The sequence below is a fragment of the Mustela nigripes genome, chromosome 1, assembly GCF_022355385.1.
Source record: "Mustela nigripes isolate SB6536 chromosome 1, MUSNIG.SB6536, whole genome shotgun sequence".
NCBI classification, from domain to species: domain Eukaryota; kingdom Metazoa; phylum Chordata; class Mammalia; order Carnivora; family Mustelidae; genus Mustela; species Mustela nigripes.
The window spans coordinates 46,086,778-46,111,813 of record NC_081557.1 but is presented as its reverse complement, the minus strand read 5'-3'; the positions used below and the strand labels follow the sequence as shown (position 1 = coordinate 46,111,813).

The following is a 25,036-nucleotide window of genomic DNA, read 5'->3' as shown; positions in this document are numbered from 1 at the left end:
TAGTATCCTTGTGATCCTTCTTTCGCTGAAACATTTCTGGAAAGAAAAGCTGCATCCACAATGACTCTTTATCACACATTTAACTCATTCTCTTGCAGTATTATTCCTCAGATTTTTATCTTATTTATGCTATTTTTGTGAATTCAGTAATATTCTCAGAATGACTAGTTATGATGGACATTTCTAAATCCTTCTGTACTGAGCTTTGAAGCATTTACTGCACGTTTGATGAAAATTTTCTCCATCCTTCCATTTATACCTTCCTCCCTCTTTTCTTCCACTCTTCCTTCAGAACGCAGATGTTTTATGCTTCATAGATGTGGAGGAATAATGCCATTTGCTCTTAATGCAAATAAAAAGAAGATATGATAAGTGCATTACAATTTTTAGAAATATGGGGAGAAGAATTAGTGTATCTTTTATAATAAGAACAAATGATAAATTCAAAGAAACACATAGTACTGATGCACATAGTACTTTCTCTTTGACATGATTCACCCCATTTCTAGACTTTGTATGCTGCTAACTTTAAGATGTACTTGAGGTAATGTTGAGATGTTGGCAAATTTAAGAAGTAAACATTCTTCAATTACTGAGATTCAATTTCTTTGCTAGTTTTAGTCTGTTCAAGTTTTCTATTTATTCTTGTTTCAGTTTTGGTAGTTTATATGTTTCTAGGAACTTAGACATTTCTTCCAGGTTGTCCAATTTGTTGACATACAGTTTTTCATATTTTCATAATATTCTTTTATAATTATGTGTATTTCTGTGGTCTTGGTTATTATATCTCTTCTATGGTTCATGAATTTATTTATTTGGGTCCTTTCCCTTTTCTTTTTGATAAGTCTGCCTAGAGGTTTATCGATTTATTAATTTTTTCAAAGAACTAACTCCTGGTTTCATAGATGTGTTCAATTGTTTTCTTAGTTTCTGTATCATTCTGTATCATCTGATTTGTCATTATTTCCTTCCTTCTGCTAGCTTTAGGCTTCACCTGTTGTCCTTTTTCTTGATCCTTTACATGTAAAAATAGGTTTTTGGAGATTTTTCTGGCTCCTTGGGTATACACCTTTGTTGCCAAATACTTCCATCATATGACCACTTTTGCTGCATCCCAATGGTTTTGGGCCATTGTGTTTTCATTCTCATTTGTTTCCATGTATTTTTTTTTTAATTTCTTCTTTGATTTTTGTGGCTGCCTATTCATTTCTTTTTATTATATTCAGTTAGCCAACATAATACATCATCAGTTTTTGATGTAATGTTCAATGATTCATTAGTTGGGTATAACACCCAGTGCTCATCACCACACCTGCCTTCCTTAACACCAGCACCTAGTTACCCCATCCCTTCATCGCTCCCCCTCATGTAACCCTCAGTTTGTTTCCTGAAGTCCAGAGTCTCTCATGGTTTGTCTCCTTCTTTGATTTCTGGTTCTTCATGCTATCCCTTATGTTCCACATATTAGGGAAACCATATGATACTTGTCCTCCTCTGTTTGACTTACTGCACTTAGCATAATCCCTTCCAGTTCCACCTATGTTGATGCAAATGGTAGGTATTCATCTTTTCTGATGGCTGAGTAATATCCCTTTGTATATATGAATCAAATTCATTTTTTAGTAACATGTTGGCTGACCTCTGCATCTATGTGGTCTTTATAATTTTTTTTAAAATTTTTTATTTTTTATAAACATATATTTTTATCCCCAGGGGTACAGGTCTGTGAATCACCAGGTTTACACACTTCACAGCACTCACCAAAGCACATACCCTCCCCAATGTCCATAATCCCACCCCCTTCTCCCAAACCCCCTCCCCCCAGCAACCCTCAGTTTGTTTTGTGAGATTAAGAGTCACTTATGGTTTGTCTCCCCCCCCAATCCCATCTTGTTTCATTGATTCTTCTTCTACCCACTTAAGCCCCCATGTTGCATCACCACTTCCTCATATAATTTTTTTCTTGTAGTTGACTTCTAGCTCTAAACATTGTTGTCAGAAAAGGTGTATGGTATGATCTCAATCTTTTTTGCATTTGTTGAGGCGTGTTTTGTGCCCTAATATGTGATCTATTCTGGAGAATGTTCCACGTGCACTTGAAAAGAACATGTATTCTGCTGTTAGGATGGGATGTTCTGCATATATCCATTATGTCCATCTGGTCAGTAGGATGAAGGAAGGCATTTGCAATTTCAGGTAAAAAAAAAAAAAAAAGGAGATAGATAAAAAAGAACAAAGGACCTTAAATGTTTTTTTTTTCCCCCCAAAGATTTTATTTATTTATTTATTTGTTTGTTTGTTTTTAAAACTTTTCAGCATAACAGTAATTGTTGTTTTTGCACCACACCCAGTGCTCCATGCAATCCCTGTGCCCTCCCTAATACCCATCACCTGGTTCCCCCAACCTCCCACCCCTCGCCCCTTCAAGACCCTAAGGTTGTTTTTCAGAGTCCATAGTCTCTCGTGGTTCACCTCCCCTTCCAATTCCTTAAACGCTTTTTTGGGAATTTTTTGTATAAAGGAGAGAGATACAATGGTACTGATTCATGTTGGATGGAATTGATTCAGAGGTCAGATTTACATGTGAGCTAATAATCACCTTATTCTTGAGTCACAAATGAATAATTTAGAATAGTTCATAATTTCCTACCTTGTTCTTCTCTTCTATGGATTTTATTTAAATTTTGACACTCCCAAAGTTTTCTCCTGGGTTCTTTTTTTTTTTTTTTTTCAGACCACAGCATCTGTTTGTTTTTACTTTAAAAAACATATATCATTATGCCAGGTGATGGGTATTAAGGAGGGCATGTGCTGTGATGAGCATTGGGTGTTATACACAACTAATTAATCATTGAACACTACATAAAAAACTAATGATGTACTATATACTGGCTAGCTGAACATAATTAAAAAATATAATTATTAGAAAAAATTAAAGTTAGGCTTGTGGCTCATAATGTATTTCTATTGGTCAATACTGTACTATAATTACTTTTTACCCTCAAATTATATAAATTTGCTTTTAATTCTATTCACTCTACATAATGTAGTTATCAACTTCTTTATGGCAACTTCTTATTTTTTAAGATTTATTTATTTATTTGTCTGACAGAGAGAGAGACAGAGGGAGAGAACACAACCAGGGGGAGTGGGAGAAGGAGGAACAGAATTCCCACTGAGCAGGGAGCCCAAAAGGATGAATATCCAACTTTTGTATCAACATGGTCAGGACTGGGGAGGTTATGCTGAGTGAAGTAAGTCAAGCAGAGAAAGTCAGTTATCATATGGTTTCACTTACTTGTGGAGTTTATGGCAACTTCTATAGCAACATTTCAATATGAATTTTCTCACTTCATTTATTTTGTTCCAGATACATTGGTTCAATATATATTATCCAATATCATTTCATGCTGTAAATACTTTGAAAAACTGTCCCTGACCACATCATTTAGTAACACAATGGGTAAAAAATACTTTTCCACTTTATCATAATTTTTGGAAGTAACTTGAAACCTAGATCAATATTTGATGTATTTTCTACTTCTTTATTTTTCCCCCTTTCTTTCTCCTTTCTTCCTTTCCTCCTTTTTTGGTTAGGCTAGTGAATATTATCCTAAATTAAATAATGATCATCATCATATCTTGTTTACCAAAAATGTATGTAATTATTATGAAACATATCAATGTGGCAATCCATGTCTTCAGCAGAGTAAAATCAATTAAACCCAATATAAGTTCATCTCTTCTTTTAACAAAACTACAGTTATTAAAAGACTCATGTTGCCAAAATCACTGATGGATTATATGGAATATAGAATCAACAAAATAACATTAGTGTTACCCCCATGAAATAAAATATTATAGCCTGATGTTTTTATTTAATGCACTATTTAATTACTCACTATGTTCCAGGTATTTTTTGGAAACAATTGAAGAATAAGAAATATATATTTATTTCATGTCTTGAATAATCTAGATTGTGTTGAGAGCTTGAAATTCAAAACTAATATTCACCATTTATTAAATACCTACTATATCTTACACCTTCACAAAATCTTTGGACATTTTAGGGTATTTTATCTTAATATATGGTATTGACATTATTAGCCTATATTATATTAATAAAAACTAAGACTTTTTGCTATAATAGGTGAATCTACTTGGATCCAATTCCATGGTAAACTGATGCAAAAAAAGCTTTATGAAGCTTTATGATGCAAAAAGAAACAAAAATAATTTGCATCATCTGAAATTTTACAATTATACTTCAGCAAGGATATGGGATATACATCAGTGGATAACTGTATCAAGCAGAATTGTACAAAAATATACAGCAAATTTCAATCAGTTTGGGAGCACCTGGGGGACTCAGTTAATTAAACATCTGCCTTTGGCTGAGGTCATGGTCCAAGGGTCCTGGGATGAAGCCCCATGTCATTGGGCTTCCTGCTCAGCAGGGATTCTGTTTCTCTTTCTCTCCTGCTCTTCCCTACAGCTTGTGTTCTCTCTCTTTCAAATAAATAAAAAATATCTTTAAATTTTTGTTAAATCAGTTTGTGCCTGTTTAAATTCTGATGGGAAAAAATTCCCATATGCCCTCTATATTTTTACCAAATAATTATATACCAAATAATTATTTTTACCAAATAATTATTTACCAAATAATTATAGTACACACATTACACATGTTTACAATATGTTATGTGTCTGATATAAAACCACATTTTCAATGCCATATCATCCATATACTGGCTAACTCTCTCTGAAATTTGCTCAAAAGTGTGTACTACTGTCTATCAGGAATATTCATTTGGGAGACTTAACATGGCCACATGGGTCAGAGTTGCCCTAGAGAATCCTTACAGGATAGTGTAAACAAGGAGCAGGTAAATAAAATAGAAAAGCATGCCTTCAACCAAACAGAAGAAAAATCATGTGAAAAACATAGTTACTTTTCTTCCTGATAGTTTTATATTTCCAACTTCAAGGGGCCTAATTGATATTCTTCTAAAGAAGATTTTCTCCTTCTCAACACACTTGGTGCTTTTAGTTAGAAAAATTTTGTGTCCTGGGACAATTCACTATATTGTAGGAGACTTAGCTGCATCCCTGACTCCTACCCATCAGGTTCCAGTTGTTTTTTCTTGTCATGAAAATAAAAAATGTCTCAGACATTGCCAAATGTCACCTGCATGTGTGGAAAGGGACATAACATACCTGGTTACTACTGACCATTGTTCTAGGGTCTTACATTGGAGAAGAATAGTCTTTAATCAAATAAGAATCAATGTAGAATAGTTTTTAACCAAATGAGAAACATTTGTAGTTTTATTCAAAATAGGCAGAATAAGTCTGGCTAACAAGGGAAATCATTTTTCAATAGGTCTTATACAGATAAAGGAGAAGGAAGGACATTCCCAGAGGAAATACTCTGGACAAAATCAAAGAAGCATGAAATATACAGTGGGATGGCAAATCAACAAGTAACTTTCATATAAGAGTTGTTTCATAAAGAGATGATGGTTGTTCAGGCTAAGGAAAAAGGAAGAATAACAAACATAAGCTTCCAATTTTAAGCAAAATAATTACAAAAACCTAGGTGGAATAATAAGTTTTTGGTTTTGTTTTGTTTTTGCCTCTAAAAATCCATTCTACCCTTCAACAGATGAATGGATAAAGAAGATGTAGTTCATATATACAATAGAATATTACTCAGTCATTAGAAAGGATGAATACCAACTATTTACATTGACATGGATGGAACAGAGGGGATTATGCTAAGTGAAATTAGTCAAGTAAAGAAAGGCAATTATCATATGGTTTCCTTCATATGTGGAACATAAAGAATAGCTCAGAGGACAATAGGGGAAAGGAGAGAAAACTTAATGGGAAGAAATCAGAGAGAGAGACAACGACAAAACACTCTGGACTCTGGGAAACAAACTGAGGGGTACAGAAGGGAAGGGGATTAGGGCATGGGGTAACCAGGTGATGGTATTAAGGAAGACATGTGTAGTGATGAGCACTGGGTGTTATATACAACTAATGAATCATTGAACACTACATCAAAATGATGTATTATATGTTGTATGTATAAATTAAATGATGTATTATATGTTGGCTAATTGAACATAATAAAAAAATAAACATAGACTCTGCTAGCAGATTGTTAAGTAGCTTAAAAGATGAGAGCTGACATAGGGAGATGAAGTTATAAGAATACTTGTCATAGCCCAGATAGGATAGGATGAAGTGACCTGGCCACATTGAAGAGTAACATAGAAACAATATTTATGCTGCTCAATGACTTGATGGATGGAAATAATGGGAGGTGAGACAAAGATGTCCTTGGGTTGAGAGTAACAACACTGAATGAGAAAGACAGTCTCTGGAAACATTTCCCTCTACAAGGTCTCTGACCTTCACCCTTTGATCTCTGCCTCACATCCCCAAGGAATAGACTATCTTTGTTTCTGTGATAGCTTGTCCATTTTAGGACAGCTCCATTTGTCAGACAAGTCTTCTTTTTAGTGAGCCTCAAACTGCCTTCCTCTTCATTTCTCATTAAAGTCCTCAATCCACCTTCTGAAGAACATATCAGCCATGGGACATGGTGGTTAATTAGTGGATCTGAAGTCAGGAAATTTTAAATCCCTGGGATACTCCTTAGCTTTGTATGCTCTTCAGACAGTTCTAAAACTTGTCATTGTCTCAATTCTTTATTAGTGAGGCAAAGTTAACTGGTAGAAACACACTTCATGGTAACTATGAGGATGAAATGATGTAATGCATTTAAAATATTTAGATGTTATGCATTTAAAATGCATTTTTCAATGTATTTTATTTTAATGTATTTAATGTAATTTTAAATGTATTTTATTTTAAATGTAAATGTATTTTCTGCCTAAATGAAGCTACCGTGTCCTCCATGTGACTAAGTTCAGTTAGTTGATGAGCATGTCACCAGGTGAGATTTCCCCTGAATGATTTGAGGGCATCATTGCTACTAAATCTCTTCCAGTCTAAATATGTATAATTTCCTGACCTTTAATCAAAAAGCTTTCTGTGCATTGATCAGCCCTGATCCTCCTCTAGGATGCTCCTATGTGTCAAACTCACTTTAAAATTTGTCACCTACTGTGTGATTAATTGACTCAAAAATATTCTGAACAGCCTGAGACAAAAATCTTCACATTTGAACAGTCCACTACTATAAGATTTTTTTCATCCTGCCATCTTCTTGGATCACATAGGTTATATGTTCTCTTTGAAACTAATATACCATTTCCCCACATTCAGTGCAGAATCTCAAGCCCAAAAATTTACCAGGGATCATCTGTGGTATCATACATAGAAGTCCCAAATTGGGAATCCTGGTGGTTCAGCTACAGAGGATGACCATTTTGTACTAAAGGAGACAGCTGGGTGATTGGTTTTCACCAATGGCTGGTGAGCCTTTAGGTTTGTGAAAAAAGAGGAACAATATGGCTCAGAACTTGGAAAATTGATTATCTAAATGCAATTCTGCATCTTTAAAATTTTCAAAGTGGTCTTTCTTTGGGATTGGGAACAAAATGACTCTCCCTTTGAAGCTGCCTCAAAGAAGACAGTGCCCCAAGACAACACAAAACAAGTCAATGACACATGAAAAACAATGAGCCAATGAAAAGAAAATAAAACATCCTGAGATACTTAGACATCAGTTTAGGCAAGCTGACAGAAATTAAATAATTATTTCTGTAATCTAATTACAGCCAGAGAAAGATTGATTTCTTATTTAGGCTTCATAAGGGGGGCTGAACTAGGAAAGTTCACTTCAGAGCTTCCATAGTCTTTTACTTTCTGAGTTTCTCCCACATGAACTTTAGTGACACCAATCTTTCCTTTCTCAAACGAGCTCATTAAATTGTCCCAGTGATGTTCAAAATTCTAATTAAATGATGATACTCATTTTTTAAAAATTCAGTGTCATTCACAATACCTATATCAACTTCCCAGCTGGGAACTATAATTCATGGCCATTATATTTAGTTGAAAGAATGTTGATGCCTTATAAAATGGATATAAGTTTTATTGTCAAGTAGAAAGAGAGATAAGATTACCTTCCTCTGCATAGTACCAGAGCAAGCATCACAACACTGTATTACATGCATCTGCCTGAAAGACATGATGGTCTTACTTGGGAGTCACACTGGTTTTTTTCCCCTGTGTCATTGAGTGTGAGCCTATTTAGTAGACCTGTTCTTTCTGCACTGAAAGAGTCTCTGACTCCCAACTTGTCATTAAGCTGCCATAAAATTATATTCATCCTAGAAAAAATAATGGTACAGATTGAGAGCATTGTGTGCTGGGTCAGTTCACACTGGCTTAGGAGAGATCATTGTGTACATCTCTTCCCAGTTCTAGAATCAGTGATGTCATATGGTTGTTTGAAATCAGCCATAACTGGAGACCTTGCACCAGAAAAAGAAACAAACAATGTATATCTAGGTGCCAATGACCCGACAGAGTAACAACACGTGGGCTCAAAATAAAATAAAATGTTTTCAGAGAAAATAAAATGAGTAATTTTCAGATGGAATATGAAGTATGCTGAGGTGTGGTCAGCAGGTTCATGAACACTGTATACTACTGTTTATAAAGAGTATAGGTAACAATGTAGACTTACTGAGTGAATGCAAAGGTGCTTTTGGAATCGTGCAAAAAAAGCTTAAACCTCATGGACTCATAATGTAAACTTCATAGACTCTTAATGTTATATATGTTAGGGACAAAATCTTGTTAGAGACTATTTGGTAAAACCCATTAGGACTCTAGAGGAAGAAGATGTTTTAGAAAGAGTACAACTCCTTTATTTCTGGCAGATATAGTTCCTTAACTCTCCCAATATATAAAATAGAAATAATTACCTTTGTAAGTATCTTAATGGAGCTTTATCTCTCCAGAAAATGCAATAGAAAATACAGAAATAAAATTTTTATTTTATTTTATTAATTTTATTTTTATTTATTTATTTGACAGACAGAAATCACAAGTAGACAGAGAGGCAGATAGAGAGAGAGGGGGAAGCAGGCTCTTTACTGAGCAGACAGCCCTATGCGGGCCTTGATCCCAGGACCCTGAGATCATGACCTGAGCCAAAGGCAGAGGCTTTAAACCACTGAGCCACCCAGGCACCCCAGAAATAAAATTTTTAGAAGAAGCTCTTATTTCTGCATGTTATCCAGAGAAACTCAGAAATAAAACACCTAAGCTTTTAAAATAACAGTTAAAAATCCAAGTTGAGGGGTGCCTGGGTGGCTCAGTGGGTTAAAGTCTCTGCCTTCAGCTCAGGTCATGATCCCAGTCGAGCCCCGCATCAGGCTCTCTACTCATCAGGGAGCCTGCTTCCCTCTCTCTCTGCGTGCTTCTCTGCCTACTTGTAATCTCTGTCTGTCAAATAAATAAATAAAATCTTTTAAAAAATCCCAGTTGAATAGTTTTTACTATGATGATTGATAAAATCAATCAAGTGAGAAGAAGTAAATGTACATAAAAAATGGAAAATACAAAATAAAAGGAGAGTGGCCATGATTATATTATTTGTGGAATGTCTGAATTAAGATGGGAGTCCTTACAACACAGAGAGGAGACAGATCATTTAAAAGCTTGTGCGGCCAGAGTTTTGTCCTATCGGGTACCAAGGGTAGACTTGGGTACATGCAGTGGAATTTCACTCAAACATAAAAAAGTGAATTTCTGATTAATGCTACAACATGGATGAACCTCAAAAACTTCATACTACATGGAAGAAGCTAGACACAAGATACCATATAATTTACGATCTACAACTTGAAATGTATATATATACTTATAAAAATAAGCATCTTAACAATATTGAGATTAACAATTAACAATAAATTAACAATATTGAGATTTTCAATCCCAGAACATGGTATAGGTTTCTATTTCTTTATTGTTTGCTTTCTCTCAACAATGTTTTGTAATTTTCATTAGAGAACCCTTGCAGGTCTGACTAATAGGGGTTCTCACTAATTTTAGGAATTACACAAAAAGTGGTAGATGGAAGACAAAGCATCATTTCTTTCAAGTTTTTATTTAAATTCTAGTTAGTTAAAATATAGTATAATATTTGTTTCAGGAGTAGAATTTAATGATTCATCACTTACATAAAACACCCAGTGCTCATCTTAAGGGCTCTCCTTATTGCCCATCTCCCATTTAGCCTGTCCCCGACTAACCTCTCCTCCAGCCATGTTCAGTTTGTTCTCTATAGTTAAGAGTCTCTCTTATGGTTTGCCTCCCTATGGTATACTGTTTAAATATAAGTATACACTTCAGTATGAAGACCAAATGGACCTGCTAACTAAATCCCAAATGTGGCTGATTTACTCATCAAGTGTCAGCATGGCATCCCTACCCTGGAGTAGGAACTACTCCAGGAAGGTCAACTCAAGAGGCCTGCAGCTTAGGGGATGTTCTCTACAGAGGAGAAAGGAGGAGACAGGCAAATGTTGCAAGTTATTCTTCCCAAATTGAATGTTTAGATAAGGAACCGCAAAAAGCCAGAAGCATCAATGCATTATTACTCCCTCACCTGAAAGCCAACTCTGGGAGCAAGGGTCAACTCCCACACCTGATGTGTCAAAACTCACCATAATAAAGACCTCCTTCATTTTCTGAAATGATTACTTGGGAAATATCCACGGCATAATCAAGGGCTCTTGTGAAGTCCTGAAGAAAAAGTCCTTCAAAATATTAATTCAATATTTATTCCCCAGATTTTAAATGGAAGATGAAAAATATCAGGCATGATCAAAGGAACAGTAAAGTGCTTCATAAAAGGATATGCTAATGGAAAAGCCAGTAAGTCTTCTTTAAGTGCTAATTGTTAAGAAAATCATATTTTAGCTATGAAGTTAAAAATGTCAACCATAACAAGTGTTCTTGAAAATTCAGCCAAACAAGTTACTTTGGTCATTGTTGAAATTGATGCAATCCCCTTGAAGATTAATTGTGAAACTTCTAGAAATCATTAAAATTACCTTTTACAAAAGACCTTTGTATTTTTATTTTTCAAGCAGTTTTATTTTAAGAATTTATCCTCTAATTGTCCTGGCCTATGTATGGGAGGATAGAGAGTCCTGGTTTTCCTTTTCTTCGTACAAAGATCAATTCTTCCCCCTCTTTTCCATTTTTAATTCTTAACTTGGAACTGGTGCTGGTAATTTAAAAACCAAAAATAACAAATAACATGAAGGACAAGGGGAGTTAGAGAGGAGAAGGGAGTTAGGGGAAATTGGAAGGAGAGGTGAACCATGAGAGACTATGGACTTTGAAAAACAATCTGAGGGGTTTGAATTGGTGGATGGGTGGGAGGTTGGGGTACCAGGTGGTGGGTAGAGAGAGCACCAGGGAGAGAGCACAGATTGCATGGAGCACTGAGTGTGGTGCAAAAACAAGGAATACTGTTATGCTGAAAATTAAAAAAAAAAAAATAACTGAATAATCTAGACTCTAAGCTAGACATTTTATGGAATATTATAACAATTGAATATGGTGGAAATATCTCCTACTTTCACTTTCTGCCTCTAGGCTGGTCTTATATCATACATATTTTCAGGAAAACTGCCAGAAGTAGTGATTTGGGGCATACTTCAAAATTCCACAAATAAACTTAGAATTTACGTGAACTATCCAAAGCTGATCTGCTGCCCATTTTTGTATAGCTCAGTAGCTAAGAGGAATGGGTTTTACAGATGAATTTTTGTAATCAGTTTGATGGTAGGGAAAATCTAACTTTCAGCCACACTTTAGCAGAATGTTATCCCCTAGAACATTCTTCTAATTGGTAGACTTTCATTACAGAAAACTAACAAGTGTGTTTACTATTAGTAGTATTGCCCATTATAAATGATACATCATCACATACAATTTCACCAAAATTTTTGTGGAAATATGCTTTGTCTCTTCTTAGCTAAATACCTAAAAAATACTCTTTGCTTCTTTGCCCCCATGGTCCAAGCTATTTAATTGGCCCTTTTCATAAAAGGTTGTTGAACTCTTGTTAGAACATTAAGAAATTACCTCTGAGACTCTTAATCACAAGAAAAAAACAGGGTTACTGGAGTGGTGGTGAGTGGGGAGGTGGGTAACTGGGTGGTGGACATTAAAGAAGTCATGTGATGAAGTGAGACTGATCGCGATGCAAATAAGATTGATGAATCACTGAACTCCAGAGATTACTAATACATTGTATGTTACTTAATTGAATTTAAATTGAGAAGAAGAAAAAAAGAAATAATCTCTGATTTTTTTTTAGTTTCTTTTATTCCAAAGACACTGTTATCAAAGAAAGCAGCCATTACTGGTAATCCAATCTCATCCTATTTAAATAAATACTGACATTTAACAGCCTCAAAAGATGCCTCAGGATAACCTCTACATTTATAGAGTAATTATCTTCAGCAGTCATCTGATAAAGTCCAGTCCATAAAACAAGCCAGAGTACCCACATCCATGAGACATGCAAGAATCTAGTGTTTCTACATATACATTGGTTTTAATGTCATAAATCAAAGCATGGAGAGATGTACACATGCAAATATTTTCCATAACCTTTAAAAATGTGATCTATGAGCTGAGGTTTTCAAGAATAACCCACAGGCCATAAGTTCTCGAGTCATTAAATTTAGACAAACACTCTATATATTCATTAATACAATAGTCTTGAGTGATTAAAGAGCATAATGTTTTATGTCCACTGAGAAGATATGCTGCCAAATGTCAAGTAGGTACACACACACACACACACACACACACACACCTTTCTTACAGTAAAAACTCACCCATGACATATGATAACTTTCAGAATAAAGTTCAACAAGTTGGCATGGTGTCCACAATCACTCTTGCTATTTGTATGTGTCTTATCTGTACGAATTGTACATTACACTGAAAAAAAAAAAAAAAAACCCTGCAGTTTCTTGATTCTCTGTTTCATCTCCAATATCATCTACCTGTCACAAATGCCTTACCTGCTTAGCCATTCATTTGTCTTTCCTTAAGAATCAGATGCCTTGCAGAGAAAGACAAGTACTATATGACTTCATTCATATGTGGAGCTTAATAAACCAAACAAACAAGTGAAGGGATAAAATAGGAGAGAGGTAATTCAGGAATGAAACTTTTAACAACAGAGCACAAACTGATGGTTACCAGAGGGGAAGTGGGTGTGGGGGAATGGGTGAAATAGTTGATAGGCAATAAGGAGTATACTTGCTGAGAGGAGCACACAGGGATGTATACAAGTGTTGAATACCATATTGTACACCTGAAGCTAACATAACACTGTATGTTAAATAACTGAAATTAAAATTAAAAAAAAGAAAAAAATCAGACTCCTATTAAAAAGACAAAGAAAGTAAAAGTAGCTCTACAGACTGCTACCTTCAGTTGAATTTCAGTGCTTCACTCTTTTTGCTAACCCACATTCTATTGGTACCTCTACCACCTTTCTCTCATTTTCCCCTCTCTGTCTGGAAATATAAAGTTATGGTAGCTATAAAATCAAAAACAGAAACACTGTGTCAAATTTACCATTATGCTTCTATTCTTCACTATAGCATTTATAATATTGTAGGTTTTTTATAACACTTGATCAGTTAATAAAGAAGTAATGGTGAGAGTGCAGAACTCTCAAGAGTGGTCAGGATTTGATTTTTGCATCCTAATGCCCTGAATGACACAATAAATGTTGCAATTTGAAGACTATGTCTAATTAGATACATGTAGTTTTTGCTTCTTTGTTTGGGATTTTTGTTTGTTTGAATAAGAATTAAAAAAAAAAAAAAACTTCTCCTCTTTTTGAAGATGATTAGGATGGTCAAGAAACAAACAGAATCAATGATTTATTTTCACTGACCCAGAAAGTTACAAACCATGAGACATGGGTGCATTTAATTCATTGAGAGATTTGTGTTTGTTAATCCTTCTGGAAAATGATACTTAAAGGAGAAAGTTTAATCAATAATTAAAAATGAAGAAAAAAGGAACTAATATATTTTGTTTTTTCTACATTACTCATTCTCATTTCCCAGTAGGATCTAAACCCTATGACCAATAGGTATCATGGACTATGATGTGAAAACCATCTAAAAAGCAGGAAAATTTCACAAAAGAATTAAATTGAAAACTCAAACATCACAATTAACATGGATTTTTGCTGTTTTATTTAATTTTGAGAGATAATTACTTACTATTGTATAAAGGGAAAGACTGCAGGTATTAATCACATTGGATTTTAGGAACATAGCATCTTTACCACATGAATGCGGATCTGCTTGGTCTTGGCACCATATACAAGTGGATTGAGAAAAGGGGGGACCAGCAAGTAGAGGCTAGAAAAGAGGATATGGATATAAGGGGGAATATGAGCACCGAACCTATGTGTGAAGAAGGAGAAGAAGGCAAGGAAGTAGAGCTGGAGGAAGACACAGATGTGGGCGATGCAGGTATTGAATGCTTTCCACCGAGCCTCCTTCTGGGGCAAACGAAAAACTGTGATAAATATTTGTATGTAGGACAAAGTGATGAAGGTGAGATCAAATCCTGCAACAGCAAATGCCACAAACAGGCCATAGATTTTGTTGACCTGCACATTTTCTGCAGCCAGTTTCACAATGGCCATGTGTTCACAGTAGGAATGGGAGATGATGGTTGTATGGTAAAACTGAAACCGACACTTTATCAGGACTAAAGAAGGGGTTGCTAGAATGGCAGCCCTAAGTGTTACCACGGCCCCTATTTGGGTGACCAGCTGGTGGGTGAAGATGGCACCATGTCTTAGTGGATAGCAGATGGCCACATAACGGTCCATAGCCATGGCCAGGAGGATGCCTGACTCGATGCACTCAAACATGTGGATGAGTCCCATTTGAAGCAAACAAGAGTCAAAATAAATGTCTGGCATATGAAACCAGAAAATGCCAAGCATCTTGGGCACAATGCTTGTGCCAAGTACAATATCCGTGACTCCAAGCATGCCTAGGAAAATATACATGGGTTGATGGAGGCTACGCTCTGAAATGATGATGATCAGAAGCACGGAATTTCCAATCAAAGCAAAGAGATACATGGCACAGAATGGAATCCCAATCCAGCACTGCACAGACTCTAGGCCTGGGATCCCTATTAGGGTCAACACAGAAGGCATGAAGACTGTAAAGTTGGAGATGGACATAATGTCTTTGGGTCTCCAAAGGACATGAAAGGAGTATCTCAGTCCGTGGTACTCTTCTTCTCTACTCCTTTTTATATCCAAAGTTGTCATAGTGTGTCTCTCTGATTCTGGCCAAAATAGAAGGTCATATCATTCATTTCACCTATATTGTTAATGGAAAAAAGACTGGCCATTGATGCATATCACTGTTTTAAGGGAAGACATCCCCAAACACTAGTTTATAATAAGAGGTGCTTTGCATAGAAGGGCAAATGCATTAGAACCACCAGATCATTTGAATAAGGGAATCAACTGCTGCTCTTTCTGTTATATCTTTCTGGATCTGTGGACAAATAATAATGTTTGCTTATTTTGTTTGCAAATTGTACATTAATCTGATTTTCATAAATCTCTCCCTACCCTAAATTGCAGCCAATCCTTAGGACTTTATTTTTCTCTCCACTGTCATGGAGTCAGGAAGTGATAGTTTAGGTAAGCAACTAATCAAAAGCTTCTTATGAAAGAGAGGAATAATAGAAATGGCTCTACCCAAGAGCATAACATACTTAGATATCTATATTACATATCTACATAAGAATGGAAGTCCATTCAAAAACCATAAGTGACTCTTAATCTCACAAAACAAACTGAGGGTTGCTGGGGGGGGGGGGTTGGGGAGAAGGGGGTGGGATTATGGACATTGGGGAGGGTATGTGCTTTGGTGAGTGCTGTGAAGTGTGTAAACCTGGTGATTCACAGACCTGTACCCCTGGGGATAAAAATATATGTTTGTAAAAAATAAAAAATTAAAAAAAATATATTACTAAGGCTGGCAAAAAAAAAAAAAAAAGTGAGGTAGAGCTTGAGAAAAAAATGATTCAAATCCTAGTAATTTTTACAGCCTGGATCAAAGTTCCATGCTATTTTTTTCCATTATTAGTAAAACTGTATTTTATTTTGTCTTTATTACTAACATGGGATTCCTTAAAATGAGCAGAAATACTTAAAATAGCAGAAATTCTGTAACACCCGTTTCAGAATACCTAGAGGCAAGAAACATCTAGGAGGCAAGGAAATCCTGAACAACAGTGTGGAGGCAAGCAGACTTGTCCTTGCTTCCCATAGGACATAGGTAAATGGGTAGTTTAGTCAGAATAGAGGTTATTTTCTAGGGTTAAAGTGGTCAGAGTTACCATTAGCAAAAGATTGGTAAATTTAGGCTTGTTGATGTTTAAGAATATATATACACATCATTTAAATGCTTTGATCATTTTGGAGCTCAAGAATCAAAAATAAATAGAAAATAAAGGGGTGAAAAGATAGGTTCCTTAAAAGGGACTCCCTTAAAAGGGAGTCTAATCTAGAAGTAGAAAGGGAAGACAGAGGGCAGACATTGCAATACCAGAAATGATTCAGGAGAGGGCCATAGAACAACTAATGATAATTTGATCACCACAATTCACTGATGACTAAATTTTCTAAAAACTTGAGGTCTTAGTCCCCAAATAAGAGTTCTCTGATAAAAGATCATTGCTTTGAAAATTGCATATCTAGAATCATGAAATTCCCAAGATGTACAATAAAAAAAATTGCTGTCCTTAAAAAACAAAACAAAACAACAACAACAAAAAAAACAAACAGCGTTCAGTTATGTCATTCTTTCCTAGACTCTCCAACACTGTTGCTTTATGTCAGCAAGTTCATAATCACCTAATCATATACCGAATGTCACCAAATATGCTAGTTATTCAAGAACAGCTGTGGTTTATGCTGCTAAAACTCTAGTGAAGGATCATACTCAGAGGGATCATTTATGAATAAAGACTGTGTTCAGCTAACATGTATTTAGGATAGACTAGTCAGTCAACCAGCTAAGTCTTTGATTTCCACAGCTTCGTTGTCCAGTGCTTCATTCTACAAACCCATAGGTCACAGATCGTTTCTCATAGGGTTGACTTTTTCCTTCCTCATAATTAATCTGAATTAGAATAGGAATCCTGTAGTAACAATACCATTGTCTGACTTATTCAAGAGAAAGACGTAATTACCTGACAGGTACAGATGGTGGGAAGGAAGGTGGGAGAGGATGTGAGTACAGGGCAGTTGGGATGGAGTGCTTATTGTTGGAAATGTTAGTAGGGCAGCATTATGAGGTAAATCTGGGGATAGTGAGACTTCCTTACCCTTTGTTTTTGAGAACAAGTTCTGTTCTTACTAGGCACCTGAAGACCATCCTCAGTCCTCATAGCACTATCCCTCACTGCTTACCTCTCATCCATCTTTCTTCCTCCTGAGATTCCGATCTCATTCCCTGGCATCATGTGCTGGGAAGCACCTCTTCTTCTGTCTACACCCTCAGTAACAGCCCATGTGAAAATCATGAACTCTGATCCATTTGCTGTTTGGGCCATATCCAATATATGGACATCTCCATGATAAACTTTCCTGCTTTTTTTCTGTCCCTGCAAAACAAATCTGATCCTATTCTGAAAGACTTTCTGAGATCATGTTGGTGGGTTCATCCTCCAACAAAACTCACAGCAAGGTCTGTATCATGCTGAGGCAGCGGCAGGTTAAATTTATTGAGCTTGAATTGTAGAAGAAAACTGCTGGCTACCAATTAAAATATTCCCCAGTGAATGTGGAGAAGAAGGAGGTCTGAATATGACCTGAGAGATTCCCTCACCACTTGGCCAGTCCAGGAGGTTCCCAGGAGCTCAGAATAATACTCTTTTGGGTCCATCCACAGATAATATCTCTGAAATCATTTCTATAGCTTGCATACACTCATAGTTACTCTCTTTTCTCTTCCCCCACAGGGTAAATGTAGAGAAATTAATAAACACAAGTTGTATTTTTATGAGCTTGCTTCCTTTTCTGCTGTCCTCATTTGGAAAAACATTTATTTGCAAATGACATATCAGATAGAGGGCTACTGTCCATTATCTATAAAGAACTTGTTAAACTCAAAAACCAAAGAACAAATAATCCTATCAAGAAATGGGCAGAAGACATGAACAGATCTTTCTCTAAAGAAGATATATAAATGGCTAACAGATACATTAAAAATTTTGCTCAATATCACTCAGTGTCAGGGAAATACAAATCAAAACCACAATGAGATACTCTTTCACACCAATCAGAATGGCTAAAATTAACAAGTCAGTAAACAACAGATGCTGGCAAGGATGTGGAGAAAGGGGAACACTGTTGGTGGGAATGCAGGTTGGTGTAACCACTCTGTAAAACAGTATGGAAGTTCCTCAAAAAGTTGCAAATAGAGGTATCTTATGACCCAGAAATTGCACTACTGGATATTTACTCCACAGATGCAAACATAGTGATTGGAAGGGGCAACTGCATTCCAACGTTTATAACAACAATGTCCACAATAGCCAAACTATGGAAAGAGCCCATTTTGTTTACACACACACACACACGCGCACACACACACACACACACACACACACAAAATGGCATACTACTCAGCAAACAACAACAACAAAAAACTCTTGCCATTTGCAATGATTGGATTGAATTAGAGGGTATTACGCTAAGAAAAGAAGTCAATCAGAGAAAGAAAATTATATGATCTCACTGGTATGTGGAATTTAAGCAACATAGGATCATAGGAGGACATGAGAGGTAATGAGCATTGGGTAATATATAAGACTGATGAATCACTGACCTCTACCTCTGAAACAAATAATACATTATACATTAACTAACTGAATTTAAGTTTTAAAAAATGGAAAAAATAAAAAATAAAATAAAATATTAAAAAAATCCTAAAAACACACAAATCAGAAATCAAACAAACAAAAAAACAACAAAGTGGTTATAACATTTTACACTCTCATTAGTACCATATGGAAAAACATCTAAAGAACACTTAGATGTGGGCATGTTCCTATGCCATGAATTCTGTGAATATCCTTAGGACCCTTCTTTCACTGAGACACTTCTGGAAAAAAGAAAAAGTATCCACAATGACTCTTTACCACACTTTAACTCTCATTCTCCTGCAGTCTCATTTATCAGATTTTTATTTTATTGAAGCTATGTTCATAAATTCAGTAATATTCTCAGAATGTCTAGCTATGATGGACATTTCTAAATCCTTCTGTGCTAAGCTCTGGGCGGGTTGTTGGCCATTAGATGAAATTTTTCTCTATCCTTCCCTTTATACCTTCCTCTTCTTTACCTCCCCCCTTCCCTCAAAATGCAGGTGTTTAATTCCTCGAAGACGTGGAGGAATCATGTCATCTGCTCTTGAGGCAAGTAAAGGTGAAGATAAACATGCTTTCAAATTTTTAGAAATATAGGAAAAATAATTCATATATCTTTTATCATTAGAATAAATGATTAATTCTAAGATATGCACATGACATTCTCCTTGACATCATGCACCTGGTGTATGCTTTTAACTTAAGAGGTACTTGAGGTAACAGAGATGCTGGTAAATTTAGGAGGAATCCTTTCAGTAGGATGGAGGAGGCATTCAAAATGGATTTTGGGGAGAAGAGATAAAGAGAAAAAGAGGACCTTAGATGCTTTCTCGAATTTCATCTATGAAGGAGACAGATACAATGATACTGATTCATGTTGAATAGAATTGATTCAGAGGTCAGACTAGCACATGTTAGCTAATCATTAGCTCAGTGTTTTCTGGGGGGAGGGGAATGATTTTTTTTAATTAACATATAATGTATTATTTGTTTCAGGGGTACGGGTCTGTGATTCATCAGTCTTACACACTTCACAACACTTACCATAGCACATACCCTCCCCAATGTCCATCCCCCAGCCACCCCATCCCTCCCACCCTCCTCTCCAGCAACCCTCAGTTTGTTTCCTGAAATTAAGAATCTTATGGTTCATCTCCCTCTCTAGTTTCATCTTGTTTCATTTTTTCTTCCCTTCCCTTATGATCTTCTGTCTTATTTCTCAAATTCCTCATATCAGTGAGATCATGTAATAATTGTCTTTCTCTGATTGACTTATTTCACTTAGCATAATACCCTCTATTTCCATCCACATTGTTGCGAATGCAAGGTGTCAGTTTTTTAATGGCTGCATAGTATTCCACTGTATTTATATACCACATCTTCTTTATCCATTCATCTGCTGATGGACATCTAGGCTTCTTCCATAGTTTAGCTTTTGTGGACATTTCATTTGCTCATTCTTGAGAATGAGCACTGAAGAACTATTTAGACTAGCTTGTCTTTTGTTTCTCTCCTCTTCTATTCTACTGATTTTATTTAAATTTTGGTGCTGCTTCCCCAATATCCCATCTTGGTTCCTTTTCACTCTCAAACTATACAATATTGCTGGTAATTGAATCTCTCAAAATAATTGGGGTATCAATTTTATTATGCCAACTCTTATAACAATATTTTCAGTACATATCCTGATTCTGTTCCTGAGTTGGCATGTCATATCCAAATTTCAGTTCATGTTAAACATACTTTGAAAGACTATCTTGACCTTTTCTTTTGTCTGTAGAAAGGAAAACTTTTTCCCACTTTATTGTAATATCAGGAAATAGTTTCACAAATAGATCAATATCTATTAATTTTCACTTTTCTCTCAATTTTGTGGGTTTTTTCAGAGGGTAGGCAAATGAATCATCTTTAAAAGATCATCATTCAAAATTTTTTCTCAAAAATATTGTTATGTGTTCATTATGAAGCATATATTGATATTGCAATCAGGTTGTTTAGCAGAGTAAAATCAATTACATTTATTTCCTGTCCATCTTTTTTTTTTGAGTAATCTAGTCATTAAGTGACTCATATTGTCAAAATCACTGATAAATCCTATGGAATTGAGTCATGAAATTAATGTCTATGTATGGGGTCAATTGATTCTCAAAAACAATATCAAGGTTGTCCAATAGAGAAAATCTAGTCTTCTCTACAAATAATGCTGAATCAACTTGATATTCATAACCAAAAATATCAACAATTTTCTATATAACAATTAACTTAAAGTGGATTATAAGCCTAAACAAAATATCTAAAATTTTAAAATTGCTAGAAGATACCAGAACATTTTTGTGACCTCATAATTAGGCAAACATTTCTTAGAAAGGATAAAAAAGCATAAAATAAGAGAAATAACTGATAAATTGGACTTTATTACCATTTAAAAATACATTATTCTTTCAAAGATGCTATTAAGAAGATTAAAACAAGCCACGAACTGAAGAAAATACTTGTAAAACACATATCTAATCAATTATTTGTACCTAAGACAGGTAAAAACATTTTCAATAAAAAAGACAATTTTTTTTTCTCTAAACTCTCTCTTTAGTAACTCTTTAAAGCTATTTTCTCATTATCCCATGATATTGGTAGCACAGCTGAGAGCATATTGCTAAGACAGGCTTATCATCTCAAAATGAAACATGTAGAGACAAACTAACTTAAATTTTATTTATGAAGCCAGAAATATTTAGTCTATTTAAATATATTTAGGTGGGGCCCCTGGGTGGCTCAGTGGGTTAAAGCCTCTGCCTTCAGCTCAGGTCATGGTCTCAGGGTCCTAGGATTAAGCCCTGAATCAGGCTCTTTGCTCAGCAGGGAGCCTGCTTCATCCCTATCTCTCTGCCTGCCTCTCTGCCTACTTGTGATCTCTGTCTGTCAAACAAATAAATAAAATATTTATATATATATATGTCCAAAAGATTCGAAGTCACTGCACATACCCACACAGAAAGATAACGAATGGGCAATAAGCTCATGAAAATGGTCTCAGCATGTTCAGTCATTAGAGAATGCTAACGAAAATCACAAGGAGGTGGGGCACCTGGGTGGCTCAGTCAGTTAAGGGTCTGCCTTTTGTTTAGGTCATGATCTTGGGGTCCTGGGATTAAGCCCCACATCTTTAGGGCTCCCTGCTCAACATGGTGTCTACTTCTCCCTCTGCCCCTTCTCACTGCTTGTGCTTTCTCTCTGAAATAGGTAATAAAATCTTTTTAAAAAATCACAGTGAGATATATCTACACACCAGCTACAACAGACGAAATTAAAGACTGATTTTGCTGAATACTGTGGAGCATCTGGAATTCTCACATACTGCTGATGGTAATGTAAAATTGTGGAGCTACTTAGAAAGTGGTTTGGAATTTGTTTTAAAAGTTATCCTTACATATAGCCTAAGACCCAGCATTCCCACTCCTGGTACTTACCCAAGAGCCATAAAAATACTAGCTTGTACAGGATTTCCACCCTAATCATCATAACAATATTGTTCACAGCAGCATAAAATAAAAACAAAAAAATAAACTTTTAAAAAATGAGTTAACATTGGACTTTTATTCCTAAAAGATAAAAGTTGTCTGGAACTGAATGGTATCTGCCTTCTTCATAAGGGGAAATATCTCTTCATTCTACTTCTGTCCTCACTAGTCTCTATTGTTTTATATCTCATCTGTTTCATTTTTGTGATGTTTCTGGGCCTGTTAGTATTTTAGGTGTTTTTGTTTTGTTTTGTTTTGTTTGTTTTTATCCTGGCTTTTCAGATTAGGGTGATAACATAATTTTGGCATCCTGTTTCCTCTGTGCCACTGAGAGTATCTTATGCTGCAAACAAGTTCAGTAAATTTCTGATATAATTATTTCCTTTTTCCTGTCAGACCTTGATGGTATATTCACAATCACACACTCATGCTGTTTACCAATATTTCTTGGTTTCCTTCTCTTCTCCTCTTTACATCTGTAATTTTGTGGCTTTTCAACATCCTCTGCATAAGTGAATATGAGCACAATTGATGTGTCACTTATAGATAAAAGCATTAACATTCTGGTGCTTACTCACCTTCTTTTTGTTTACAAGCAACATCTATTCTAAGAGCTTCATATTGAAATGTTAAGAGGCTCCACCAAATTCTCTTACTGATACTTAAATGGTGCATGAATTCACCCTCCACCCTCTATCTACACTGTAAATGTAGCTGAGAGAGGAAAATTTTATGTTTAGTCCCTTGAGATTTGGGTGCTATTTTTTACTGTAGCATGAATTAGCCTAAACTGATTTGTACAACAATGAGATGAGGCAGATTCTTGCTGTGATCCTCAGAGTGAATTAAGTCTGTCACCTGCAAGGACTAAAGTCACAAGGAATGACATGTAATAAAACATTACAAATAAAATTGAGTTGCTGTTTTCAACAATTCTTTATCATCAGTGTAAGAATGAAAGTTTGACCCATAGTATCATGGGTGATGTTTCTGGTGGTTGTGGGGAATAAAGAAGAGAATTCCTTGGAAGCCAGACTATTTTAAGTGGAGCCCCATTGTATAAATATTCCCTTGAAGAAATATTTAGGTGTCATCATTACAGACTATAATTAGTTAATTATAATTAATTATATTTGAATTTTAAGATATGGAACCAACTCATAATACTATTTGTTGAAAATTTAGTTTTTTGTGTTGTCTAGTTTAGAATCCAGATTCTGCCACAGGCTAACCGTGATTTGGAGAATTACACTTGACTTCTCTATGTTTTCATTTCCATATCTGCATGATGTAGAAAATACTGAAAATAGCTTCATATACCTGTTCTATGAATTAAATGATCTTCATTTAATTGTAAGTGATGTAAATCACTTAGTATGGTACGCCATATATAGCTTCTGTCAAATAAACGTGGAACTCCATAAACTGGCACTCTGGTTGTAGTGTCCATCTGTATAACCTGCTGCTCTAGATATAACACTGCTTCACAACATACATTCAATGAATACTTAATCTTAAGATTCATTTGTACACAGTATGTTTTTAAATTTTTATTACAAAAGCTTTTACTTATTTCAAAACGAATGTAATAATGAAACTCCATCCACCCATCATCCAGCTTCTATAATTGTTTTTCTATGTTGTTTTTCTATCTCCCACACTCTATACTCCCATACTATACATACTCTTTTGTGTCCTCACAAAATGTATGACAAATATGTATCACTAAATTGTATGTACTTGGAAATACATACCTCCCTAGGACCATTCTACCTATTTCCAAGGGGAAAAAACAAATGAATCATGTATTTAAGTACTGAATAGTTGAGCAAGATCTTTACCAGGTTAAAGCCTGGGGACTGTGCCTCCTTCTAGAAGCTTACATCAAAGTAATCACATTCTGTATTTTCAGAGAGAAAGGGTGAGACTATTTTTCATTTCTCCATCTGCTAAAGCCCACAGCTTTCTCCTAAGCAATAATAAATTACGGAATTTTTCCCATTTGCTGAAGTAATATCCAGGCAATAAGGTCTGATCCAAATTTCTACATTCTTAAGATATTACCTGTCTGGAATAGACCCCATGCCTCTTTCTAGTCAGTGTACGAACAATGCTATTGCGAATTTCCTTAGTTTTTATACTATAGACGATGGGGTTGACCACGGGTGGGAAGAAGAGGTAGGCATTGGCCATGACAGTCTGGAGGAGTGGAGGTAAGTGTCACCCAAAGCGATGAAGCAAGGAGAGGCTGATCATGGGCACATAATACATAAGAACAGCACAGATGTGTGACACACATGTGTTGAGTGCCCTCCACCTCCCAGTTCCAGAAGCTATTCCTAGTACAGTGTGAAGAATCAACACGTAAGAAACCACAATGAGCAATGAGTCCAGCCCAAATGTGGAGGTAATGACAAACAGACCCAGGATGCTATTGGGGCGGGTGTCTCCACAGGGTAATTTGATGAGATCTGAATGGAGGCAACAAGAGTGTGTGAGGTTATTGTGGCCACAGAAAGGCAGACCCTTCAGGAGGAAGAGCAGTGGGAACATGAGCACCACACTTCGAA

General features: G+C 35.7%; 2 protein-coding genes across 2 annotated transcripts in view; both read right to left on the bottom strand.

The window, feature by feature from the left end:
* Nucleotides 1–14,302: 14,302 nt before the first annotated feature.
* Nucleotides 14,303–15,241, bottom strand: LOC132011511 (olfactory receptor 52A1-like). Its single transcript, XM_059390202.1, has one exon. It carries the CDS (start codon nt 15,239–15,241, stop codon nt 14,303–14,305), a length of 939 nt encoding a protein of 312 aa, XP_059246185.1.
* Nucleotides 15,242–17,129: 1,888 nt separating this feature from the next.
* Nucleotides 17,130–25,036, bottom strand: part of LOC132014264 (olfactory receptor 51G2-like) — a 36,151-nt gene continuing 28,244 nt past the window's right edge. The window contains 3 exon segments of the mRNA XM_059395132.1: nt 17,130–17,217; nt 17,489–17,682; nt 24,531–25,036. Of these exon segments, the coding sequence (XP_059251115.1) occupies nt 17,130–17,217; nt 17,489–17,682; nt 24,531–25,036 (788 nt within the window).

Coding starts and splice junctions, on each gene's coding strand:
- LOC132011511 (XM_059390202.1), bottom strand. CDS start 15,241: ATGTCCATCTCCAACTTTACAGTCTTCATGCCTTCTGTGTTGACCCTA.